The 17,469-nt window shown below is 44.4% G+C and overlaps 3 protein-coding genes across 3 annotated transcripts in view; 2 read left to right on the top strand and 1 right to left on the bottom strand.

Moving 5' to 3' along the window:
* The first annotated feature begins 786 nt into the window (after positions 1–786).
* atp6v1f (ATPase H+ transporting V1 subunit F) lies at positions 787–2,919 on the top strand. The gene is made up of 2 exons (XM_072562760.1): positions 787–978; positions 2,034–2,919. Exons 1-2 carry the CDS (start codon positions 821–823, stop codon positions 2,233–2,235), a joined length of 360 nt encoding a protein of 119 aa, XP_072418861.1. The 5' UTR covers positions 787–820; the 3' UTR covers positions 2,236–2,919.
* A 2,797-nt stretch (positions 2,920–5,716) lies between these two features.
* On the top strand, positions 5,717–7,376 carry LOC140466612 (protein SPMIP1-like). The gene is made up of 2 exons (XM_072562061.1): positions 5,717–6,155; positions 7,261–7,376. The coding sequence occupies exons 1-2, from the start codon at positions 5,717–5,719 to the stop codon at positions 7,374–7,376; spliced, it is 555 nt and encodes a 184-aa protein (XP_072418162.1).
* A 4,504-nt stretch (positions 7,377–11,880) lies between these two features.
* Positions 11,881–17,469, bottom strand: part of LOC140466923 (uncharacterized) — a 56,164-nt gene continuing 50,575 nt past the window's right edge. The window contains exons 17-19 of the mRNA XM_072562761.1: positions 14,924–15,012; positions 14,558–14,669; positions 11,881–13,744 (exon numbers count right to left, since the gene is read on the bottom strand). Of these exons, the coding sequence (XP_072418862.1) occupies positions 13,676–13,744; positions 14,558–14,669; positions 14,924–15,012 (270 nt within the window). The 3' untranslated portion in view covers positions 11,881–13,675. The remainder of the gene's footprint in view (positions 13,745–14,557; positions 14,670–14,923; positions 15,013–17,469) is intronic.

The following is a 17,469-nucleotide window of genomic DNA, read 5'->3' on the forward strand; positions in this document are numbered from 1 at the left end:
TCTGGTGCAGTGCCAGTGCAATATCTGGTGCAGTGTCTGGTGCAGTGCCAGTGTAATATCTGGTACAGTGTCTGGTGCAGTGCCAGTGCAATATCAGGTAAAGTGTCTTGTGCAGTGCCAGTGCAATATCTGGAACAGTGTCTTGTGCAGTGCCAGTGTAATATCTGGCATAGTGTCTGGTGCAGTGCCGGTGCAGTATCTGGTACAGTGTGTGGTGCAGAGTCGGTACAATATCTGGTGCAGTGCAGGTGCAGTATCTGGTACAGTGTCTGGTGCAGTGCCAGTGTAATATCTGGCATAGTGTCTGGTGCAGTGCCGGTGCAGTATCTGGTACAGTGTCTGGTGCAGAGTTGGTACAATATCTGGGACAGTGTCTTGTGCAGTGCCGGTGCAATATCTGGGACAGTGTCTTGTGCAGTTTCTGGTACAGTGTCAGTGCAATATCTGGTACAGTGATGCAGTGTCGGTGCAGTTTCTGGTACAGTGCCAGTGCAATATCTGGTACAGTGCTTTGTGCAGTGTCAGTGCAGGTTCTGGTACAGTGTCTGGTGCAGTGCCAGTGCAATGTCTCGGACAGTGTTTTGTGCAGTGACCAGCAGTGTCTGTTGCAGTGCCAGATGAGGATGCATTTCACAACCTGGGTGCAAAAACGTCAGCCCCAGTGCTCTTCCATTATGCGCATGCGCTACTTTCGTACAAGACGGTGAAGTTCCCCCGATGGGTGACATTATTGCGGGGCACGGGGTGGAGCTGTGCGCAGGCGCAGGCCCGGTGTCTATATAAAGCGGGCGGCCGCAGGGAGTCGCCTCCAGACGCCGGGATGGCGCTCAGGGGGAAGCTGATTGCTGTCATCGGGGATGAGGATACATGCACCGGCTTCCTGCTCGGCGGTATCGGGGAGTTAAACAAGAACCGGCGGCCCAACTTCCTGGTGGTGGAGAAGGAGACGAGTGTGGCCGAGATCGAGGAGACCTTCAAGTGAGAGCGAAGGGAGAGGGGGTGGAACTCGAGGCCGGGGATGGGCGCGGGGCCTGCGGGAGGGGGCGGAACTCGAGGCCGAGGCCGAGGCCGGGGCCTGGGGGGGGGGGGGTGATCCTGGGGTAGGAGGGTTATCCTTGGGTGTTCTTGGTCAGTGTTTATGCCTCCGTTAACATCACCCCCCAGTGTCCTGCTGGTTGGTGAGAGTCTGGTTTGTCAGTAGGCTGCAGTCTCCCCTGGGCCGCACTGTGGGCATGGAGCTGCAGCCTTCCCGTCTGATCCGCCCCCCCCCCCTCTCTCTCCCGGACTGTGTGGTGAAGGAGGAGCACCCTGGTGTTGTCTGTCCTCACCACCCCCCCCCCCCCACCCCCGGGACCTGGGGGGATGTGGGTAAGGAAGGCTGGGTCTGTGGGGTGCCCCTTGGTTTTGTGAATTCTGCAGGGTGCAGATGGCATTGAGAAATCTTTGTGCGTCTGCAGCAATCCTGAAAGGGTTCATTTGGCCCATGTTTGAGGAAATGAGTCCTCCAGTGACTTTAACACTGTCCTTGCTGGTGCTTGTTGCAATGTCAGTTAGCTGCTGTTCAAGGTTGATTGAACCAGGTTTCCCTCCAACTTGTATCCATCCTTAGAGGACTGGATTTTTTTCCTGTGTCCCTTCCTCCAACAAGGACAATAAGTTTGATATCTCCCACTGCCCCCCCAAAAATTAGTGCTGTTTTAAGTTTGGGATAGCTTCCTGTTTAGTGGTTGTGGGTTTTGTTGATTTAGTCATCTGCTTTCCTCGTGCCGGCTTACAAGAGGAGTGTTTCTACTGTGAGGTGGTGTTCTCAGCGTCTCTCAGATGTGGTGGGTTCTATGTCTATACAGAGAGCTGGTGTTCACTAAGCACTGCTGAGTGTCTGACAAAGTCAGGGGACTGTGTTCCTCTTGGAGATAGTAAAGTGCAGGTCAGTAGATAATCTTTGCCTTTTTTTTTTGGCAGGCTGAGTACTGTCCAGCTGGCAAAGTCAGGAGCTGTCTGAGTAAATGTCCTTGTTTGTCTTTCTCCTGCAGGAGTTTCTTGAGCCGTGATGACATTGGGATCATCCTAATCAATCAGTACATTGCTGAAATGATTCGTCATGTCATTGATGCCCATACTCTGTCCATTCCTGCTGTGTTGGAAATCCCTTCCAAGGAACACCCATATGATGCTTCCAAGGACTCCATCCTGCGCCGCGCCAAAGGAATGTTCAGTACTGATGACTTCCGATAGCCGGACTTGCCCAACGCTGACCTGTGGCTGCTCGCTCCAGTCTTGCCTCACTCTTGTGTTGTAATGTGTTGTGGAAAGCATGGAGTTTGCTCTCAAATTAATCATTCCCGTGGGAAGTCATCTTCTCCATTACTGCTAGAGATGACTGTCCCAACCCAAACTTGGTGGGCTGGCTGTCAAGGTGTTTCCATTCTCCTGGAATAGTTTTATCATCAGTTAAGAGGATGTGAACTTCTGTTGGTTTTGCACCTATTCTGCACTGTTCCTACCCTGGATGTATTTCTTTGTAGAGGGAAGGTTACTATTTCTACCTATCCTTATTTAATTATATCCTTTGATTTATTTCTGTTTGATTACTGAAGGTTGGACAGAAAGTGACCCCAACCAATCAGTTTTTGAAAAAAAATTCATAAAGCTGGAAGTTATTTGGCATTGTTCATGCATCAAGCACTGGCATCTGGGCTGAGGGTTGGTGAGAGGTCAGTGTTGCTATTTAATGGGTATACTATAAAAACAATGGTTGATTACTGAATCTTCACTGCACCCTGGCCACTCCTGGTTTGTACTAGTTAACAGGTGCCAAATGCAGTTCCTGTCTAGTTTTTCTTGTGCTCTTCAAAGAGCTGTTTATAGTGTTCTGAGCCCTGATCTGTATGTCAATAAATAAACACCAAGTTCAATCTTGCTGCTAGTTTCTGATTTTTTTTTTGTACTGAATTCTTCCCACTTGCGCTATTTCAATAGCTTTGGTCTCATTTTCAGTTACAAGGGCCATTTGTAGTTAAATACCTGGTTCCCCTGGCTGGCCTCCCACTTTCTATCTTCTCTGCACTTCAGTTCAATTGAAAGACTGTTCCCCATGTCTGAACTTGCACCAATCATCCGTCACCCCTTGTCTTGAAGACCTTCATTTTCCTACAATTTGGCAACACATTTTCTTCTAATTAGAGCTCTTGTCCTTGTGTTCAAATACTTCTGTGATCCAGGTCTTCCTGATCTCTAACCTTTTGCAGCTTTAACAAAAAACTGAGATCTCTGTGAACCTCCAACCCTGGCCTCTTGTGATTCCACCCCCCTGCCCTGTCGATCTTACACTGTGGGTGGATGTGCCTTCAGCTGCTAAGGCCCTAGCTCTGGGTGTGTCCCCCTTGAATTTGTCACTTGCTCCTTTTTTAAACTTCTGATCATGCTTTTGGTTACTTCCTACTAGCTCCTTAGGGCCCAGTCTCTGGTTTTTGCCTGTTCTCATGCTTATGAATTCCTTGCCCATTATAGGTGCTGTTATAATAGAAGTTGTTTAATATAAACTGCCCTACTCCTCCTTTCCTCCCCAGGTGTAGGAATCTGCTCACTGCAAAGCTGCAGAGGTTCTGGTGCTGGGCTGTTTAACCTCTGATAGTCTGAGCCACTGGGGCATGGTGCTGGAAACTAAGCCCCACCATCCCTGAAGTTTTCATTATTGAAAAGGTATAATCAAACTGTCCAGAGTCCCAAAATTATGACAAAACTTTGATTAAAAGAATGCATGCACCAAATTTCTATACTTAAACCTGCTGTTTATTAAAGCAAATTGTTTTAATGATGACAAAAAGAAACATAAATTATTTCTGTAAATATTCCTTTTTGAAAGTTGATTTTTATACACATAAGCAGGGCAAACTCTGAACATTTATTTTTGGATAAATTAGGACCCAGGAGTAATCTGGTGTTTCCCATTACAAAACTGTATGAGAAGTTGTGTCTAAATGTGAACCCTTTCTAAGCTTTCACTGACAGGAGGAGGAATTTGGAGTTGCCTTGACCCTGATTGTAGAAATGTCATTTTTCTAAATGGCTGTGAACTCTGCCAGCACCACCCAGACTTCCAAGCAAAGGAGAGAAGTTTGTTCTCAGTTAAACCTGCTGTTAAGGTGGAAGCTAATTCATGAATTCAATAATTCTGAAGGTCCATGTACATAGTTTGTAGCTGTTTAGATCTCCTTCAGATGGCCTGTAACATCACCTTAGCATGGGATTATTCAGTTTTTGATAGTGTTATCCTTTAATTCCCAAATGAAGTTGACATTAGGTCCACTACTTGATGGTAATGCTGGAGTTTGATACTAGTTATGTTCAACTCATGAGCAGGAACCTGCATAAATAAACAAATCAATGTGGCTGCCACTAATTGGAGAATAATTTTCATCAATAATCATTCTGGATGTTTACTTTCACAAAATTAAGTGATTCCTTTTCTCTCTACCTGTTTTAAAGTACAAAGTTAAAAATCGCACAACACCAGGTTATGGTCCAACAGGTTTAATTGGAAGCACTAGCTTTCAGAGTGCAGCTCCTTCATCAGGTGATAGGATATCACCTGATGGAGTAGTGCTCTGAAAGCTAGTGTGCTTCCAATTAAACCTGTTGGACTATAACCTGGTGTTGTGATTTGTAACTTTGTACACCCTAGTCCAACACCAGCATCTTCAAATCATCTTTTAAAGTAAGAGGCCTCTGAATATTGTTCAACCAAGCCAGCACAACCCTGACAAAGAACTGATGTACTCCCAAAGATCTTAGATGTATTTAGTCAATTAACCTGAAAGGTTCTGTAAAACTGCTGAATACCATGAAAGACCAACTGGTTCAATTTCCTGTTCTGGAAAGAAACCAGCAGCTCATTATAATGTGCACATTATCCTTATCCTGGAGCACAAGTGAGAATGTCAAGTATATCCTGATCTGTACTTGGCAAAGCATTATAGGTGTTCCTGCTAAGGCTGGAGCCAGTGTTCTCCTCACTCTCAGTACAGGCTGTCTCTAGAAGTGATTCTTTTTGGAAAGTACTTTGCTTTCTTCATCATCATTTATTTGTTCCAAGGGTGAACGTTGCTGACATGTTGCATATCAACTTGCATCAAACTGGTGGCAAAGAAGTAGGTCATTTGGTTCAATAGAACCACATTGTTGCTTATGTTCCACGCAAGCCACCTTCCACTCCTCTTCATTTAACTCTTATCAGTGTGATCCCTCGTTTCCTTTCATCCTTACGTTTTTTAGTCAGCTTTTGTGTAAGTCTGTCCCGCTATTTACCTTAGCCCCTGCTAGCTATAGTGATTTTTGAGCCACACTCCATGAAGCTGCTTCTGAATTAGATTTATTAGTAATTTTCTTACAATAATAGTCCCTAGTTTAGGAGGCTGAATCATTTAGAAACATCTAAATGTCTATGCTGTCCAACCCCTTCATAATTTTAAGAGACCTCAGGGATGCTCCATCTCAGACTTGACTCAACCCATTCAATCTCTCCTGTTGCAATGTGTCAGTCTAATTATCCATGTCACTTCCTGTCTCTCATTACAATTGTAAATGTAACACTGATTGCTTAGATACCAAATGGACATTCAATCAGTATATGAAGAGGGCCCTGTCAGTAATGCTCACCTTGTATATGTCTGTCTTTCACAAATGCATGGACAAGAGCAACTGAAGACTTGTGACCATGGAGCAAAAACTCAAGACAGACAACGAGAAGCAAAACTTCTGGAAAGAAAACATAACCAAAGAGGACCTGCTGAGGCTATGTTGGCTGAGAGACCACCAGAAAGGCCTCAACAAGACACCAGGCAGACAGAAGGAACTTAAGAAGAGTTTTGTGCGACCTCACATTGATCTCCAGAAGCAGAAATCAACGGAGCAGGAGGAGAAGACTTCAGTGACAGAAGGTGACACGGAAGAGCCAAAAACTGAAGAGAAAGTTGCAACAGTGTCATATAGTGACATGAGGCCTGTCACCCCAGAGGTGCAAGCTCTGCTTTACGATGGATTCTCTAAAGAGGAGAAAGGAAGATACCAATACCTAAAGGCACGGACAAAGAAAGGGCCTAGTGAAAAATATAACCATGCCATTACCTCTTCCTGGGAGTATGGCTGGAAATTAGGTGAGAAAGTGTCAACTAAGCAAGGCTAAGACAGTGATTTCATTGTTACTGCTGGGGGCAAGGCTGAGAGTTCAGTTGGGGGAGTCGGTATTGTTGGGAGTGGAGTATTAGTCTTGCTGGACAGGGAGTCGGGATCTCTGTTTCTAGGCGGGGGTCAGTAATGTTTAGCCCATCGTCATGATGAAAGGGATTGGGAACTAGTTAGAGGCTGACCCTTGCTGGACCTTGTGTCAAACATTATCCAACAGCTGGCATTCACATCTGGACTCAAATCCATTCCAGACCTGAATGCTGTCTTCAAAACAGACCGTCAACAGAAATGTTTGCTTCAGGGTGATTTTTCACTATCAGGCTGAGTGCATGTGTATTTTTTTTCATTTGATCATATGATCATACTGCTTTCACTGTTGTTTCAATCAATTCAGGCTGAATCTATTGGGACTCATATATTTGGACTAAATAGTATATCGAGTAAAGCACCTCCCACACTCTCTTATTAAACAATTCCTAGGTAAGTTCAGCACAGGTTAGATGCTGAGTAAAGATTTTTCTACACTGCACCATCAAACACTCTCAAAACAAATATAACACAGGCTAGTTCCAGAGTAAAGTTGCCTCTGGTTTTTAGTCTCACTAACACGACCCAATCTCAAAGCTTCAGTGTTCCTGTCAGAAACAGAAACAGAAATTGCTGGAAAAGTTCAGCAGGACTGGCAGCATCAGTGGTTTTCTCGACAGATGCTGCCAGACCTGCTGAGCTTTTCCAGCAATCTTTGTTTTTGTTTCTGCTTTACAGCATCCATATTTTATTCAGCGTTCCTGTGATGACTTCAAATCCCCACACGAGCTATTGTGTTGCTGCCAGCAGGTGTTCCACTGAGAAGCTTTGTACTGTTTATCCAAATGCATTTTCTATTCGAGACTTGGAACCTGGAGAGTGAGCACTGCTTTGTCCTGTGTCTGCTCTGGGTCTCTATCCTGAGATAAATGCTTAGCTAGCCTTGCCCAAGTGTGCATTGTAGAATGAGCCAATCAGGAAGGAGTGACTATCTGGTGGGAAGTAGCAAAAGCCTTTCAACCAATTGCTGTGCTTCTCTCCTGACAGAGGACGATGCTGAGTACAAGAAACCAGCTTTTGGGCGATCGGCAATGGTGGAAACTGCTTTCTATCGAAGGAATGGTATCTTCTGCAGACAAGCACCCAATGATGTCTTGGATTAATTGAGCACAGGCCTAGGAATCAGGGTGTCTCGGTGCAGTTCTGAAGATGGGATTCTGTTCCTGATCTCTGTTCGGAGCTCAGGACAGGATTCTCAAACTGCTTTGAGAGGTGAGAGGACCCTCACAATCACTAAGACCATATCAAATCACCTAGCTTTAGTAGATTCTGTGGTAAATAGGGTAATTCTAATAAAGCTTTGAGAGAGCTGTGTGCAGGCGTGGTTTTTCCTTTGGGGCCTGTATAGAAGGGAGTGTGTTGCACTTCTAAGGATCCATAACCAGAGATTGGAGCATTTTGTGGAGAGCCATTTAGAAAGATGTGGCTCTGAGTGTAGACCCTCATCTGAGAGAGAAAAGGAAAGCTGAAGATTAAACAAGCAACAATTAATGTTCTTAGGAATGACTAGTTTACCAAGCAATAATTTGGAGCTGAAGCATGAGGTCCATTCAATATTCTATTTCAGAATGCAATTATTCCAATGTTAACTGGTTCAGGCCCACGAGGCCACGCTCCATGAGCTCATGTTCACCCAAACATCTGTCGCCCATACTGTAAATTCATTGCCCCTTCACCAAGCCTACTGACCTTCACTGCCTCTCCATCCAACAGCACCTCAGGTTTTAAGACCCCCATCCTTGTTTTCAAATGCTTCCCTGATCTCATTCTGACCTTCTCCAGCCCTACAACCTTTTGAGATCTCCAGGCTTTGGCCCTGGAGGGGAACTCCCCCGTCCCCGATGCCCATTCACATCTTCATCTTTCTGTTCTCTTTTAAAATGACCCTACGACTTCACCTCTTTGAACAAATGTTTAGTCACCTTTTCTACTTTCACATTTTATCAGTCAATGTCAGAAAAATGTCTAAAGTTGATTTTGCTCAATGACTACCTTGGGATGTTTCACTGCATTAAATGTTTGTTGTTGTGGTGGTAACAGGAACATTGAAGTTATCGCTGTCAGTATATGATGTTTGATGGTTGTTGGTGCATGTCAAATGACAATACAAAGAATTAGTCAATAAATGATCAGATCAGGTAATGTGCAATAAAAGAACCAAACGGACAAAGGGGAGCAATTCCAGCTTACTAATGTATAACAGTGTAAAAGGATAGTATTTTCGGGACCAAGAACACATTCTTAGTTTAATCGTGCTCCCACTCTGACTGATGATATCATCAATTGTAAACTGCTTTCTAAAGTGTCTTGATGATATTGATTTGTAAATTTTATTTTATGCTGAAATTAAGGATAAGGTGATTACAATCAGAATAACAAACTGACTTAATTGCTACTGAAGTGAGTTTTTAAAATAACATTCGCTGAGCCAGCTCTGGCCTGAACTGTTCAAATTTTGCAAAATCCCCAAAAGGCTACAAGTGAAACCTTAACCCTGGAGAACTGGATCATGGACAAAATCTGAGATGATAATGTGAGATCCCTTCACGGATGCCAACTCACAGACGTGATCATACAGCAAAGGTCAGGGTAAAGAACATAGCCATATATGAGCTATTCATTTTATTAAGGGAATAGAGCAGATACCACATCGCATGGCATTTTAACTGCACAATGACTGTGAAACCCCTGTACCAGTCATACTGTCTTCAGGTTGTTGTGGGGAAATATTGAGAGGCTGATCACCTTCAATAATGACCAAACCCAAAACAGAGAGGGTCCGAGGCAGCACAACTGGAGGGATTCTGCAGATTGAGAATATTGTAATTAAATCAATATTGGCATTTTTCAAAGTTAAGGTCTCATCACCCAAAAGTGTCAGAAAATAGAATTTTGACAGGATTAATTGTTCTTATAAATGCAAAAGAGTGGTGCTGAAGTCACCTCAGACAGGCATTAAAAAGGGTGTGAATTATTCACAGGTTGATCAAGTTGGTGCTTCTGACGAATCAGAGGGGCCATCTCAGTTACAATTATCAACCATCATTCCTAAGAAGGTTAAACATCAAACATCAGAAATTGAAAAGCAGGGTACAGATGCAGAATTGAAAATAATCAAGAGAAAAAGGATAAAGGAGGAGCAAAAGAATAATTTTCCTGCCCACCTCTTTCCATCATTAAATTGTGTAATTTTTCTAAAATGCCAGTTTTAAAGTCTGAGTGCTTCTGGCTATGGTCCTGCATTTTTCCCTTTTGTGTAAGATTGTTAGGAGGTTATTTAAATGTGAAAACTCATCTTTTCTTCAGTTATATTACAGTCACTTGGAAAGAATGAAAAGAACAAAAAAGTTACATGATTTGTATTTTTCATAAGAATGTTTTACTTGGATTCATTTAATCTGTTTGGTGTTTAGTTAACATAATGTGATCAGAACTAAGTTGCACTTATTATGATTAACCGAGTTTTATTTGTTCATGGGATGTAGATGTTACTGGTTAGGTCAACATTTGTTGTCTGTCGCTAATTGTCCTTTAGAAGGGGGTGAACTACTTGAAGTACTGCAGTTCGTGGTGCCTCATCGACCTGCAGTTCTATTAAGGAGAGACTTCCAGGATTTTGACCCAGCAATTATAATTTCAAGCGAGGATGAGGAGTGTCTCGGAGGGGAACATGGTGGTGCTGCTGTTCCCATGTGCATGATTTTCTTGTTCCAGGTCCAGATTTAGAAAATGCTGCCGGAAGTGAGTTGCTGGGTTAAATGTTTCTTGTAGATGGTACTCTGCAACAAAACGGGTGTTGTTGGAGTTGCATTCATCCAGGCAAACAGGTTGCATTCCATACACGTCTAATCTGTGTCCTGTAAATAGTGGACAGGCTTTGGGGATCAGGAAGTGAGAGCTATTTACCTCAGAATTCCTGACCTCTGCCCTGTTCGCATAGCACAGTGCTTATGAGGCCAGTCCAGTCGGGTTTCTAGAATATTTATTGATGTTGAATTGCAACACACATACTATGAACTTCTGGTTTTCTTGAATTATGTGAAAATGATTAGTTGTGAATGTAAGATGACCATATAGATAATTGATAACTTCTGAATGATTGTTGAATGATTTTTAAAATTATTTGTAAGTACTAGAAAGCAGAAAAATGCAGAATGCTACTGTGATAATAATTGTTAAAATGATCTGAACATATCTTATAATGGGATGATACAATTGTTTTACAGAATATATGCAGTTTATTGGTGATGTTGCAAATAGGTTCTGCCATGTTTACCTGTTTTTTTTAATTCACAGGGCTGGTGAAAATTGTAGTAACATTTTTGTGCTTTGTGGATCCTGTTAAAGTCAGGGAAAAACTCAAAATTATTTATTTGTTAAAATTGAATTGTATGAGGAATGTTTTAGCAACTTTTAATTATGCTGAAGCAAGAAAAGAAAGTAAAATTACATTTAGTTGCTCTTGAAGTTTTCTTAAGTTTACATGAAGGGACACAACTGCCTCTGACAATATTTCTCTTTGTCCTCTTAGAAACTGTAGAAAGAGCTAATTCTTTCTACAGACAGCTGTTAACCTCTAAATTCACCAAACAACATCATTTACACAGCTGCATGTTCAACAATATAATGGCCATTGATAGACTTAAGTTTCTTAATTTAAGTGGATATTTCTCTATGGTGACAGAATGGAATTTTAAATTGAAAATAAAGTTGATTTTATATATTTTCTTTCTTATTGAATGGGAGACTAAGGTTTCCTGAACCTCATGAAATGTTTTGGTATAGCTTTAAGAATTTGAGACCTCATCGGCATCAAATGTCAATGCTATAATTTGGAATAAATGCCTCATCTTTCAAAGCCCTACCCTTACAATGTTCAGGATCAGAGACCATGCACAAACAGGACTGCTTCAAAGTAGTTTCAAATAATTCCACCTCTAGTGTAAAACCACCAAACAGCATTGCAATTTTCTGGATTTGTAATTGATAAGATAATTGACATCAGTTGATCTTTCATGAATCCAAGAAAGGAAATTTTACCTAAAATGTAAATGGATAGTCAAAGTGTCTTTAAAATAAAAGAGCAGTTCCCATGCATCGATTGCTATCACCCTCTAGGTGGTGGTAGAGGTGTATTCAAAGGAACTTCGGTGAGTTGCTGCTGTGCATCTTGTCAATAGTACACACTGCTGTCGCTGTACACTATGGTGGATGGAGTGAATGTGGAGGGTGATTCTTGGGATGCTGATCGGGCAGGCTGCTTTGTCCTGGACGGTGTAAAGTTTCCAGAGAGTTGGTGCAGCTCTGCTCATCCAACCAAGTGGGGAGTATTCCACCACACCCCGGCTATATGCCTTGTGGACAGTGAACCAGCTTTGCAGAGCCAGCAGAATCTCCAGCCTCTGACATTTATTATGGACCAGGCCAAACCTTCCTCTGAATATATTATGAAGGAATCCTGGACCCCAACGTTTTATTATTTTTAAAGGCAAGTGTAAGGTGTTGTGTTCCAGATGCAATTCAATTGGTCAAACTATCAAGTTTGAAGCAAAACACACTTTATTCTTACATTATTGTTAAAATACAAACAAAAGAAAGAACTGGAATAACTTAACTCTATTAGAATACTTAACAGAATCATAGATTATTTAACTACTAAGTAGCAACTGCTCCAATATAGTAACATCCCATAAACACATTCCTGGCAATAGCAAATTCAGTAAAATCGATTGTCTTGCTTGCAATTCTGCAGGCCAGGAGGAAAGAAGACCAAGAGAAAACTCTCTCCCTCTCTCACAAGAGAACTCAAGCATTTTGCTGTAACATGGAGAGCAGCTTCCAAACCACACCACCTACTGAAATCCTGATTGCGTGGGAGCTTGACCCCATCCCTTCATGCTGTTTCTTTGTTCCAACTTTAAGAAAACCCCCAAGGCCTCACAAGCTGTTTATTGGCTTGGAACAGACCGCTCACTTCCTCTGTCTCAACCTCTCTTCATAAAAAATAGGACACAATACACCTCTTAAAGCCATAATGTTTCACACTTGCACTTGCAGCCATTGTAGTTCCATGACTAATGCAGTTCAGTTTCTGATGAATGGTAACCCCCCAGGATATTGATAGTGATGATTCAATGATGGTAAAACCATTGAATGTCAAGAGGAGATGGTTTGATTCACCATTACATGGCACCTATGTACTGCAAACGTTACTTGCCACTTTCCACCCCAGTCCTGGATATGCCCATTTGAACATGGACTGCTTCAGTATCTGAGGTGTCGCGAATGGTGCTGACCAAACTTGCAATCATCTGTGAACATCCCCACTTATGACCTTATGGTAGAGGGAAGGTCATTGATGAAGCAGCTGATGATGGTTGGGCCGAGGATACTACTCTGAGGAACTCCTGCAGAGATGTCCTGGAGCTGAGATGACTGATCTCCAAAAACCTCAACCATCTCCTAATGAGCCAGGATTGACTCCAACCAGTGGAGAGTTTTCACTCTGTTTCTCATTGATTCCAGTATTCCTAGGGTTCCTTGATATCAGAATTGGTCAGGTTTGCTGCTAAGGGCAGTCACTCTCACCTCATGCCTGGAATTCAGCTCATATCTATATTTAAGCCAAGGCTGTAATGAGGTCAGGAGCTGAATGGGATAAACTGGGTCTCACTGAGCAGGTTATTCTTGAGGAGGATAGATACCTTCCATCACTTTACTGATGATTGAGAGTGGACTGATGGGGCAGTAAGTGGCTAACTTGGATTTTTCCTGCTTTTTGTGTACAGAATCTATCCACATTGTTGGATAGTATTGTAATTGGCACATTGTACTGGATCAGCTTGGCTAAGGACATGTTTAGGTTTGGACCACGAGTCTTCAATCCCGTCAGAGTCCATAGCCGTTGTAGGAGGGTATGCCATCTTCACAAATGTTATCACATGGAGTGTATTAAATTGGTTGAAGACAGTCAACTGATGCTGTGGAGCTCAGGAGGAGACCAAAATGTTTCATCCACTGGGAGATGGATGCAAATAGTCCAGCCTGATGTGCTGGGCTCCCCTGTCATTAAGTTTGGGGATATTTTCCTTTTCCTGGTCAAGTTAACATTTACAGTGGGGCTGTTTATCAAACCAACATCTGTATTCAATAGCCATATTCTATGTCCCTCCATCCATCACAAACATCAGTATCATTTAAGCAAATGATGAGTGTTTGTTGCTATCCAATAAACCTTCCTGATGTTTTACTGTATTGGATATTGAGTGAGTTGGCATTCCACTGAGACACACTTGCTGATTGTGCGTGATGGTGGGGAGGGGTGGGGGGCTGGATTTCCTGTGCTTGATGAACTCTTTTCTCAATGAGAGGCTGCAGTTGGAGCTATCTGGATTCTGTGGAGTCAGCTTGATGGTCCCTGACTGTGTGGATCTTTGGGGGTCTCCTGTCTGGAGCCCTCCATCCCAGTCGCCTGTAATTAAGGAAAACAAGAATCATTGTTGTAGTTTCAGCAGGAGCAGTTTGGGGCACAATTGCATCATGAATGACTGGCTTATGTATTATCAGCATCTTCTGCACAACATACTGTAACCCATCCCTGAACACAATGTCCAGCTGAGTCAGACCCTCACCCTCACTACCTGGGGAGGTCAATGTGGTACAAAGCTGCTGCCTGAGGGGGGAAGCACTGAAGATTCTTCAGATACAGGGCAGTCCCATGTAAAGAGGTGGAGTTGAAAAAGCTTATATGTACTGGAATTTGGAAGCGTGAGATAAGATCTCACTCAGATGTTGGAAATTCTTGACCGGGATAGATGCTGATAGACTACCACTAGAGATTGTAGTCTCAGAGTAAGGAGCTGGCCATTGAGGATTGAGAGGAGGAGAAATGTCTTCACTCACTGTTGTGAAGCTTTTCAGTTTTCTTTCCCAAAGGATTGTGCATGCTCAGTTGTTGGATAAATTCAACATAGAGATATTTTGGTTTTCGAATATTAAACGAATCACAGGGTACAGGGATAGAACAAAGTTGAGTAGCCATGATCTTGTTGAAGGATGGAGTGGATTCAATGGTGTTGAATGACTTACTGCTATGATCGCATGTTTAGAGATTAGGGATTAGCCCTGATCTGTCTGTTTTAGATGACTTCTCCATTACCTGCAGTCATAGATTTGGGATTATCTACTGGTGAGATAGGTTACTTAGTCCTGAACTTTGGCCATTGACCCATATCTGAAAAAGATCATTCAGTACATGAGTTAGAAATCAAGAGGATTGTGTTACCATAGCAATGATCCTCAGAGTTTTGGCATCTCTGGAAAATTCGCACCAATTCTCGTCAGTGAGGTCTTCAGTCTCAGTGGGGTCAATCAACTCCTTAAAACTGGCAGTGTTCCTGAGGGAGGGGGGGCATGGAGAAGGATGGGGAAATGTTACTGAGTTATTGCTCTCGGAAACAGACTTCACAGTCACGACCTGCTCAAGGTTCAGCTTCTCGTGGCCAACCACCCCACCCACCCCCAGCCCCATTCCCCACTGTAACGCCCAACCCCAATCCAGCCTCACCTCTCCGTGATCTGTCCATACACCAGCATCAAGTGAACCTCGCAAACCAACATCATCGAACACCTCGGATTGACAATTTCTTACCTCTCGCCTTTTGACCTCAGGGCGAAGGTCCATTCTTGTCGAAGTTGCTGCAAGGTTTCCTTCACCTTGGTCCTCCACTGAGTGGACTCCTAATATGGGGAACATGTGGAGATCCTCAGACAGCCTGTGTACCTCACCATGGGATTCCCAAAGCTGCACATCCCCACTACAGGGTTAAGGAGGAATACTGGCGTGTGTAAGGACACCCCTGGGTAGGGAAGAAGACCCTGATGAGTGACCTTCCCTAAGGAGGCTACCCAGCAGCTGACTGTGAGCAGGCTGTGGGGTGGAGCATGTTGCTGGACAGGGAATGGTGAGGGTGGTTCTCTGTATTAATGATAATTGCTGATGGCCCAGCACTTCCCTCACATACTGTTTTGCCAAATGCCTCTCATGGTTCAGTAAAGGTAACATCAGGTCATGTCTGATATGACAAAGATAAACAACAAATGGTGATAGAATTTCATCCTGCTAATACCCTAGCTCACCCACTGAAACGCACCCTCTAATGCTCCAGCTCACCCACTGAAACACACCCTCTAATACCCCAGTTCACTCACTGAAACACACCCTCTAATGCCCCAGTTCACCCACTGAAACACACCCTCTAATGCTCCAGCTCACCCACTGAAACACACCCTCTAATGCCCCAGTTCACCCACTGAAACACACCCTCTAATGCCCCAGTTCACTACTGGAATACACCCTCTAATAACCCAGCTCACCCACTGAAACACACCCTCTAATACCCCAGCTCACCCACTGAAACACACTCTCTAATACCCCAGCTCACCCACTGAAACACACACTCTAATACCCCAGCACACCCACTGAAACACACCCTCTAATGCCCCAACTCACCCACTGAAACACACCCTCTAATGCCCCAGTTCACCCACTGAAACACACCCTCTAATGCCCCAGTTCACCCACTGAAACACACCCTCTAATACCCCAGTTCACCCACTGAAACACACCCTCTAATGCCCCAATTCACCCACTGAAACACACCCTCTAATGCCCCAACTCACCCACTGAAACACACCCTCTAATGCCCCAGTTCACCCACTGAAACACACCCTCTAATGCCCCAGTTCACCCACTGAAACACACCCTCTAATGCCCCAATTCACCCACTGAAACACACCCTCTAATGCCCCAGCTCACCCACTGAAACACACCCTCTAATGCCCCAGCTACACACTGAAACACACCCTCTAATGCCCCAGTTCACCCACTGAAACACACCCCCTAATGCCCCAGTTCACCCACTGAAACTCACCCTCTAATGCCCCAGCTCACTCACTGAAACACACACTCTAATACCCCAACTCACTACTGGAATACACCCTCTAATGCCCCAGCTCACCCACTGAAACACACCCGCTAATGCCCCAGTTCACCCACTGAAACACACTCCCTAATGCCCCAGCTCACCCACTGAAACACACCCTCTAATACCCCAGCTCACCCACTGAAACACACCCTCTAATGCCCCAGTTCACCCACTGAAACACACCCTCTAATGCCCCAGCTCACCCACTGAAACACACCCTCTAATACCCCAGCTCACCCACTGAAACACACCCTCTAATGCCCCAGTTCACCCACTGAAACACACCCTCTAATGCCCCAGCTCACCCACTGAAACACACCCTCTAATACCCCAGCTCACCCACTGAAACACACCCTCTAATGCCCCAGTTCACCCACTGAAACACACCCTCTAATGCCCCAGTTCACCCACTGAAACACACCCTCTAATGCCCCAGCTCACCCACTGAAACACACCCTCTAATGCCCCAGTTCACCCACTGAAACACACCCTCTAATGCCCCAGCTCACCCAGTGAAACACACCCTCTAATACCCCAGCTCACCCACTGAAACGCACCCTCTAATGCCCCAGTTCACCCACTGAAACACACCCTCTAATGCCCCAGTTCACCCACTGAAACACACCCTCTAATGCCCCAGCTCACCCACTGAAACACACCCTCTATTGCCCCAGTTCACCCACTGAAACACACCCTCTAATGCCCCAGTTCACCCACTGAAACACACCCTCTAATGCCCCAGTTCACCCACTGAAACTCACCCTCTAATGCCCCAGCTACCCACTGAAACACACTCTCTAATGCCCCAGCTCACCCACTGAAACACACCCTCTAATGCCCCAGCTAACCCACTGAAACACACCCTCTAATGCCCCAGCTCACCCACTGAAACACACCCTCTAATGCCCCAGCTCACCCACTGAAACACACCCTCTAATGCCCCAGTTCACCCACTGAAACACACCCTCTAATACCCCAGCTCACCCACTGAAACACACCCTCTAATGCCCCAGCTACCCACTGAAACACACCCTCTAATGCCCCAGCTCACCCACTGAAACACACCCTCTAATGCCCCAGTTCACCCACTGGAACACACCCTCTAATGCCCCAGCTCACCCACTGAAACACACCCTCTAATGCCCCAGCTACCCACTGAAACACACCCTCTAATGCCCCAGCTACCCACTGAAACACACCCTCTAATGCC

Source organism: Chiloscyllium punctatum, chromosome 44 (genome assembly GCF_047496795.1).
Source record: "Chiloscyllium punctatum isolate Juve2018m chromosome 44, sChiPun1.3, whole genome shotgun sequence".
Taxonomy (NCBI): Eukaryota; Metazoa; Chordata; class Chondrichthyes; order Orectolobiformes; family Hemiscylliidae; genus Chiloscyllium; species Chiloscyllium punctatum.

Coding starts and splice junctions, on each gene's coding strand:
- atp6v1f (XM_072562760.1), top strand. CDS start 821: ATGGCGCTCAGGGGGAAGCTGATTGCTGTCATCGGGGATGAGGATACA. Junction 979..2,033: donor GAGATCGAGGAGACCTTCAA/GTGAGAGCGAAG, acceptor TTTCTCCTGCAG/GAGTTTCTTGAGCCGTGATG.
- LOC140466612 (XM_072562061.1), top strand. CDS start 5,717: ATGGAGCAAAAACTCAAGACAGACAACGAGAAGCAAAACTTCTGGAAA. Junction 6,156..7,260: donor GGAGTATGGCTGGAAATTAG/GTGAGAAAGTGT, acceptor CTCTCCTGACAG/AGGACGATGCTGAGTACAAG.